This window comes from Anoplopoma fimbria, chromosome 20 (assembly GCF_027596085.1).
Source record: "Anoplopoma fimbria isolate UVic2021 breed Golden Eagle Sablefish chromosome 20, Afim_UVic_2022, whole genome shotgun sequence".
NCBI lineage: Eukaryota > Metazoa > Chordata > Actinopteri > Perciformes > Anoplopomatidae > Anoplopoma > Anoplopoma fimbria.
In genome coordinates, this window is record NC_072468.1 from 2520264 (window position 1) to 2529630 (window position 9367).

The following is a 9367-nucleotide window of genomic DNA, read 5'->3' on the forward strand; positions in this document are numbered from 1 at the left end:
CTACATTGTAGATTAACATTGAAGACATCCAAACTATGAAGGAACACATGTGGAATTATGTGGTAAACAAACAAATGCTCAACAAACCAGAATATGTTTTATATTTTACATTCTTCAAAGTAGTTGAATGAGAAGGTGTGTCCAAACTTTTGACTGGTTACTGTATACTTTAAAACATTCACAACACCAAGATGTTTTATCAATCCTAAAAGTTAGGTATTTTATATTGAAATGTTTAACACTGAATACTTTTATTTTGAAAAGCAGTCGAATGACTTCCGGCTGTTTGTTGTTATCCAGCTCGTTGGAAGCGACGGTGCGGTGACGTTAAAGACCAGTTTAATGTCAAGATGGGGGCTTGTCTGGCGTTGTGCTCGTTAGCCAGCTGTGTGAGTATCTCATCATCTTACTAACATGACTGTTATTGACTTTACATCAAATATGAACCGTACTGTACACATGACATGTTTAAAAACGGAAGTGAGTTTACCAGCAATGCAAATAACGATGGAGGGAGTGTCCGAGCAGGCCATGAGCAGTAACGTTAGAAATATGTAACCTGTTATTATTATTATTATTATATTCCTTTATTGATCAAGTGTTGCAGCAGCTCAACTAACTCACAGACAATAAATACACATACTATACAACTACACAGACAATAAATACACATACTATACAACTACACAGACAATAAATACACATACTATACAACTACACAGACAATAAATACACATACTATACAACTACACAGACAATAAATACACATACTATACAACTACACAGACAATAAATACACATACTATACAACTAAATACACATACAACTACACAGACAATAAATACACATACTATACAACTACACAGACAATAAATACTACACAGACAATAAATACAATATACAACTACATAAATACACATACTATACAACTACACAGACAATAAATACACTACACAGACAATAAATACACATACTATACAACTACACAGACAATAAATACACATACTATACAACTACACAGACAATAAATACACATACTATACAACTACACAGACAATAAATACACATACTATACAACTACACAGACAATAAATACACATACTATACAACTACACAGACAATAAATACACATACTATACAACTACACAGACAATAAATACATAAATAAATACACATACTATACAACTACACAGACACAGACAATAAATACACATACTATACAACAAAATAAAGATAGAACAGGAATACAAATGTACAGTATATCCACATGGTCAGCATGGTGACAGACTGTGGTCTCCGCTGTTGTTGTACAGTCTGATGGCAGTGGGCACAAATGAGCGTCTGAAGCGCTCCGTCCTGCTCTTAACTAGTGAGGTAACGCTCATGAATCAGATATGTGGGGGATGCTGACGCTGATCCACTAGAATCCAGTGTGCACTGTCACTAGTCACTATTCACTTAATCATTTACCAGCCCAGTATTTCTAATAGAAAAACATTCTAACATTATTTATGCCATTATTTGACTCTCTCTTTTTTCCCCCTCCCACCCCCTTGCCGTCCTCTCCATCCCTCCCAGGCCTCCTGTCTGTGTGGCTCAGCACCATGCCTTCTGTGTGGCTGCTGTCCATCCTCCAACAGCTCCACCATCACACGGCTGGTTTTCTCCTTCTTTTTGCTGCTGGGTACCTTGGTGTCCGTCATCATGATCCTTCCTGGGATGGAGACACAGCTCCGTAAAGTGAGATCACCGTCCCTCTTAATCCGGTTGCATAAAAGTGTTCACGGTTGTATTGCAGTCATTTGCTTGATGCTGTTACTGCAGTAATACTTTCTAGATAAGCTTAATTACACGTTGTTGTTGTCTGCTGTTTTGTAGATCCCAGGATTTTGCCAGGGAGGAAGCGCTATACCTGGTTTTGAAAACCAGGTGAACTGTGATGTCATTGTGGGCTACAAGTCTGTGTACCGCATGTGCTTCGCCATGACCTGCTTCTTCTTTCTGTTCTCCGCCATCATGATTCGTGTCCGTAGCAGCAAAGACCCACGTGCAGCTATTCAAAATGGGTAAGTGCCTTATTGAGCTAATACGGAGTACGTGTGTTTCAGGGATGGAGGGTTGTGCTACTTCTGTCCGTCTCTTTTACTGATGGTGGGTTTGTAACTGTTTTCTTTACAGGTTCTGGTTCTTTAAATTTCTGATCCTGATCGGGATTACAGTGGGAGCTTTTTTCATCCCTGACGGAACATTTGATACTGGTACTAACACGCTCTGTTGAATTACTCTAAACAGTAAAATCTTTTTTAAGAGCAGTCACTGACTTTGTGAATTATAAGTGACAAAAGAGAAATATCTGTTTCTGATCAACAGTTTCAGGAAACTGTTTAAACTGTGCTTCATTTTTACTTTACAGTGTGGTTTTACTTCGGACTAGTGGGATCCTTCATCTTCATTCTTATCCAACTTATTCTTCTCATTGATTTTGCCCACTCCTGGAACAAGTTGTGGGTAGGAAATGCTGAAGATGGTGACAACAAATGCTGGTTTGCAGGTACAGCATTCACTTGAAAGAAGCATTTATTACCATGTTATGCTACATATTTGCCAAATTATTATTTATACAATTAATTCAATATTTGAATAGGATCTGGTCGTCCAGCCAAATCAGTAGCACATTATTATATCTGTGGTTTTAAGCCATCTGTGTTAATTTGACCCCCTGTTTTTTCCAGGCCTGCTGACTTTCACCTTCCTGTACTATGCACTGGCTGTCACTGCTGTGGTGCTTTTCTACGTTTACTACACTCAGCCTGATGACTGCACAGAGCACAAAGTCTTCATCAGCCTCAACCTCATCTTCTGCGTCATCATTTCCATCGTCTCCATTCTGCCCAAGATACAGGTACAGTGTTGGCCAGTCTAAGGGCATGCTGTTACAGATATACTTGGAATCACATTAAGTGCACGTCTGTCCTGTTTGTTACAGGAAGCCCAGCCACACTCCGGTTTGCTCCAGGCTTCACTCATCTCCCTCTACACCATGTATGTCACTTGGTCTGCAATGACCAACAATCCAAGTGAGTCTCCTGTTGTTTTAGTCCACAGTTGCTGCTCTTTTCTGTAGTTTTTGGTCATTCAGTTGTAATTATTCTCACTGTTTTCTGTCAATATATGTATCTGCTGCAGCATTTTGATCATGCTGGTGAGTTTTTGCATGGCAAGCTACAGGAACAGATAGCTGCTTTTTGCTTATAGTTAGCACACCTTCCTTGTTTCATGTCGTGCAATCTCCCTTTCCTAAGTGAATGGGCACGCTTGTGGTGACTGTAGGGTTAGTTTTATCTACAGGTAGGCATTTGAGAAACATTTACACAAAACAATTTAAATACATTTATACAATCCACATAGAACTGGATTTCACTTTTATTTGAAAAATGCTATTAGTCTTTGTCATTTTAGAGAACTACTTCCTTTGTGGTTCACTGAAGTTGTTACACTATACAAACATTTCGCTCTGCTTGTTATCATAGGAAACAGCTGCTTATTTTCCATTGCAAAGCTGACCAATTAAAACATGTGACTGTTCAACAGGCAAATACAATAGATCAAAAACTGTTCTTATTGCTTTCGGTTGTTTCACTTTTGCCAGTGACATTCAAGAAAACACTTTGAAAACTAGTGTGGATGGAACTCTGTTGAGAGGAAAACAGTGTTCTCACATTTATTTGTATATAAGGGACAGTTATGTATTTATGAACAGGAAAACATGTACACTTTGTTTTTAATATACATATATTTCCAAATGCATCTCTTATAACGTTCATATATATTTGCAGCCCCTTCAGTTCATTTACATGTGAATTAAAACATTTTATTGCCATTACGGTCAATTCAGGATTTACACAAGATGAGGTCAACTGTGTAACGATGTATTTAATGATATCCTATTATAGTGTAATTAGATGTCTAATGTGTGTGTGCTCTGATGTGTTAGATCGAAAATGTAACCCCAGCCTGCTGAGTCTAGTGTCGAACATCACCACCACTGAGCCATCTGGTGACGGCACCCCAGGACAGGTGCAGTGGTGGGACGCTCAGGGCATTGTTGGCTTGATCATCTTCCTTTTCTGCACTCTCTATGCCAGGTAGGTTTAAAACCATCACAAATGATGTGTCATATTCAGTTTTGTGGTATCTTATGTTTTTGTAAACCTGTCTCTCTCCGTCTCTTCCCTTTAGTATCCGTTCGTCCAGCAACACCCAGGTAAACAAGTTGATGCAGACGGAGGAGGGCGGAGGGTCAGGCGGAGAGGGTGTGGTGGGAGAGGACGGCATTCTCCGGGCCGTGGACAATGAGGAAGAGAAAGTCTCTTACAGCTACTCCGTTTTCCACTTCCACCTCTGTTTGGCCTCTCTGTACATCATGATGACTCTCACCAACTGGTACCAGTAAGTATCTGTCACCTACAAATTGTTAAATGGGTGACATAAGGCGCTCAAAGGATAGATACGAGGCCTTTTTCACATCAGACATTTTTAAGACTGCGAAAACAACTGCATACCATTAAGTTCAGCTAGTTCCAGCATCCTGGCACTGGGCATGCTGGCTCACTGGCATGGCTTATGGGGATACATGAAGGAATTGAACCATTGTTAAAGAAATTTGAACTGGTGATCAACAAGTATAATTGTAGTTGAACTGAACAGCATCCAGTTGTGTTTGATTACAAAATTCTGCCTGTTACAAAATGAGATAAACATATGGACATATAAAGTATTTGAGACAGATACTAATACAAACAAACAATTGTTTTACCCAAACTGACAGAATGATTCTTCAGATATGTCAGTGACAAAATGATGAGTTTTGGGATAAAAGCATGCAAGAATGTACGAATGTTTGAAGCTTATGTGATGCCCAAGCATTTTGAAACCATAAGCTTTCAGTAGTTGTTGCACAGGCATTGTAGGCCTCCAGTATGGCCACCAGAGGGCACCTCGCCTTACCAGAAAGTTATCCATTCCTTGAACGTAGCTTGAATGTCATTTTTCTAAAAATCAAAAAGCCCATCCTCTACATCCTCTGCAGTTTCTAATCATTCATGGGCCATATGTAAAAAAAAAAATAATATATATATATATATACAAGCACACAAATTTCAGTGCATGTGTATGTTAACTTGGTATAAATTGTACTTTTCCCTCTGTGTCCTACCTCAGACCAGGCACCACCACCCAAGCCATGCCGAGCCTTATGCCAGCTGTGTGGGTGAAGATGTGCTCCAGCTGGCTGGGCCTCGGACTCTACCTCTGGACCCTCATCGCCCCTCTCGTCTTCCCTGATAGGGATTTCAACTGAGTATGCCTTGTCTTTTAGCTGTATTTTGTTGTTTTGTTTCTTGCCACGTGTATCCGGCTGTGTGAAGGATACTGTGAATGAAATGGGAAGGATGTTATAAAGGGAATACATTTCTTATATTTTGTTTTCAATTAATTGCCTCTGCTGGTGTTGTGCTTGTGTTGTTTTACTTCTCTTAGAGTGATTATTAAGTGCGATAATCTCTACAGACTAATTGAAAGTGGAAATAGATTTTTTAGTAAACCTGATTTTGGTTACAATAATTTACAATACTTTTTTTTATAGGCAACTCCCTACCTTCTGCCTGATGTAGTCTGAACTATCACAAAGACTCAACAACAAGGCACTTTCTTGATACCTCAGACATTTCAGTAACAGATTCCCTTTTAAGGGCCTGTGAGGGTCTGGAATCCCTGATTAGCTGGACTCTTTTTAGTGCTGGAGGCAACTAGGGGAACCCTCCTTAGGAGCCCCAGAGTTAGTTGAGTGTGAGAATTAGATAAGACTAATATGACACGCCCTGCATAGCATAACAGGGCTTCCCTCTAGCTGCTCGGCTGTGTGCAAATCTACGTCATTACACGTCAAGTCAGAGATTCTTAATAGACCACCAGTCGGATCTCAGCTCTCCCTCTTCCACTCCAACATAGGATCATTTATCTCTGGTGCTACGCCTTTCCATGTCGGACTGTGTTTGGCCCTGTATAGCAATCAGTTTGAAGCAGGGAGACGTGTATTGATCCATAGCAGTCAGCATCATGCGATGTGCAGCGGTACGGTTCAGTAGGTGATAGCTTGAACTCCACAGACCTGTGCTCTCACAAATGCCATTATTTCCAGAATGTTGCCACACAGCCTGCTATGGAGTTGAGTTAAAAACAATATGAATTTGACGCATTTCAGAAAAATGAAGAATTGCTGTGAAATGGTTATGACTATCGTAGTATGTTTATGGTTGTGATGGTGGTACAATCCTTTTATGCATTTTATGGTGTTTACCTCGCTTTCAATAAGTTTAAATAAGATCGATGTGTTTTGTACTTGTGAACACTTTTGGTACAATCCTGAGAATGTTATTGTCTGTCTATGTTGTGTTCTTTTCCAACATTTCAATGCCCAACCATATCAATCAGATTTCACTGGTTCTCTCGATGCATTATGAGTATTATGAATGAAGTTTTTCAAAGTGTTTAAACCAATTCAGACCTTTTTATTTTTATTTATTTTTTTTGGCAGAATTAACAGTCAATCAATCAAGAATCTTAACATTTATAAATCAAGAATCATGATTACCGAAACGTTGTCACTATATATCTCTGAATGCAAGTGAAGAAGAAGTTTTTTTTGTTCCATATTGTCTACCCTAGGTATTCTCCTACGCACCTTTCGACCTACTGGTGTGCAAACATTTTCTCTATATAGATCATAACTTGTTCATTTTGAAAACAACGTGCCTTATTCTAATCCTGCGTTTCAGAAAAGAACTAAACACTAATGCGGACATGTGCTTATTATGCCTTGCCTTACATTGTTGTGAGTCAGTCATTGCATGCCAATAAGGCATAGGCTTATGACATGAATACATATTGTAATTAATGTATTAACACTGTTTTTAATAAAGATAGAAATACATCACTCACTCTTTGTCTTGATTGAGCCTCAATAGAAGCCTTTCACTTGTTCCCCAAGTAAAATGTAAAATAGAAACATTGAGTAAAAAAAATACTAAATATTTGATTAAAAGATTTGACTACCTTTGATTTACTAGTAACAAAAATGAACGTTTAGGGTGATTTAGAAGCCCCAAGGATGTTATTGATTGTGCATAACAAATCCCTATCTCTAATGTGTCACCAGGGTGCAGATAATGTGATAGCACTTTCCGCTTTTGTACATCACCCCATAGATTTAGGTCATGAGGTACTGAGTTCGGGGGCAAAGGAGGGGCCGAAATACACATCACAGCATGTTCTCTACTCTGGGTGAAGTACAGATGTATATCATGTGCATAGATGACGGTCCAAAACAAGCAAACCGTATGTTTGGCACATGGCTTCAGCGCAAGCACTTTAAGTCAGATGGCTTGTCTTTCTATTTGGCCTCACTCTGCCATGTCCCCTGCTGTGTTTCGCTGTTTGCTGCTTAAACTCTTAACACCGCTTTCTCTCTCTCACATCTGCCACAAATGTCTTGTGACCCTTAACTGTTTGTTTGCTCTGCCAATTAGCTTCCTTCGACAAAAGTCCAAAACTAAATTGAAAGATTTCCAATAAGTCTATACTTCATTATTATTCCATCCAATAATAATCATAGCTCTGACCAGATTTCTGCCTAATTGTAAACTGAAGCAGTAAACGTGTGTGGTGTATGCCTTGTTCTGGTACAGAGACAGAGCAGTGTGTGCCAGTGTTTGCAACCTCTGCTGTGTTATTTCCCTCATGCCCGGCTGGCAAACGCGGCCTGTTGGTTTTGGCCGCCACAGCCACTCCAACCAGTTGGCACTGTCTGGATCTGTTCAGGACACACTACCTCCTGTCAGCTTCCCCCCTCCCACAACACCACCCCTCGCTTAGCCTATCCATGACAATCCTAAGTTGATGGATTGTGTCACAGTTTAGTTGTGAGAATGAGTTCTCATTTACTTTGTATGTAGTGGAGGAAACAAAGACTTCCATGACACTGTAGAGGAGGAAAAACAGCACACAACTGTTCATTTAAAAAAACACTTTTTTTTTATGAAAACTAGAGCAAAAAAATTGTAAAAAGGTGTCTTGTGGCATCACAAACACTCAAGTTTCAGATGTAAGTTGCCTGTAGTCTTTTTTGTGTCAGCTCATTTGCCATCTCAGTGTTCCTGCACCGGTCTTGAAGCCGGTACATTGCATGTGCATGATGTTTTGCAGAGTTGAAGTCCTGTCTTGTCTCTTAGTAGCAGTGCAGTGCACACTGGCCTGACACACTTCACTTCATGGGTCAGTTGCACGCAGAAGGTCTGTCGAGTCTTGTGCGATCATTATCATCAAGTACACAGACATTGTAAACCAATGATGTCACTCCTCTAACTGGAACAGACTGGGAGCATTTCCACCAAATCTCTGTTGTTTTGATCGTAATCATTTCGGTTTCATTGTTCTGTCCACTTAACACAGTCTCACTCTTTACTCTTTAAAGAACTGTCCTCGCTCTTGTAGACGTTACTCATATTTTCTAATTTTTCTGTCAGAGATTGAAGCATTTATGGTATTAAAGTTTTATGAGACTAAAATAACTTTTTGCACTATACTCTTCCATTAGTCCCATCTGAAATTTAACAGCCTCTCAACACTGCCAAGAGCATCTGAGAACAAATTAGCTGAGTGTCATAAATCACACTTTTATTTCCCCTGTTATCATCAGGTGTACAAATGTGAACTCCTATTTTTTCTCCTAGGACAGATTTAAGACACTTTCCATCTTTGGCCATTGGCTCCAGTGTCATAAATCCCACCTTCATTTCCTCTGTTATCATCAGATGCAATTTGTCGCTGTAATAAGAGATCAGAGGCAGTAATGTGCTGATAATGAACCACTTAGTGTAGCTCTGCAGCCATGCTTGGTTAGGCATCTTGGGATTTATAATTGCAGAATGATGGAAACAATGGTTATCATTTGCAGTGTTATCCCTGACCTTAATCTACGCTTCCCCTTCCCCACATTAGTCAGTAAATGTCAGTGTTTAGCTGCATTTTGCACTCACGAATAAGCCCATTCTCACACAGACCATCACACTGTTTAAGCTCTGTTTCGCTGTTTAGCGTTACAACCAAAGAAGCCTGCATAGCACAGCTGTCCCTGATGTTGATTTGGATAAGCATTGTTTCGTGAGAGGATTGTGCATCCCTGACCACCTCTTTGACAGAATGACTGGAAATGCCCGTCTGAGGTGTAATTAGGTTTTAAGAGTGGGATCCAGGCCCATTAAATTATGTGCTGCATGCAGGGGAGTTAATTGAGTTTGAGCCCTGCTGG

The 9367-nt window shown here is 39.8% G+C and overlaps 1 protein-coding gene across 1 annotated transcript; it reads left to right on the top strand.

The window, feature by feature from the left end:
• The first annotated feature begins 272 nt into the window (after positions 1–272).
• Positions 273–6988, top strand: serinc2l (serine incorporator 2, like). Its single transcript, XM_054622313.1, has 10 exons — positions 273–389; positions 1579–1740; positions 1879–2066; positions 2179–2258; positions 2414–2551; positions 2733–2902; positions 2987–3077; positions 3995–4145; positions 4240–4449; positions 5221–6988. The coding sequence occupies exons 1-10, from the start codon at positions 351–353 to the stop codon at positions 5357–5359; spliced, it is 1368 nt and encodes a 455-aa protein (XP_054478288.1). The 5' UTR covers positions 273–350; the 3' UTR covers positions 5360–6988.
• Positions 6989–9367: the final 2379 nt, after the last annotated feature.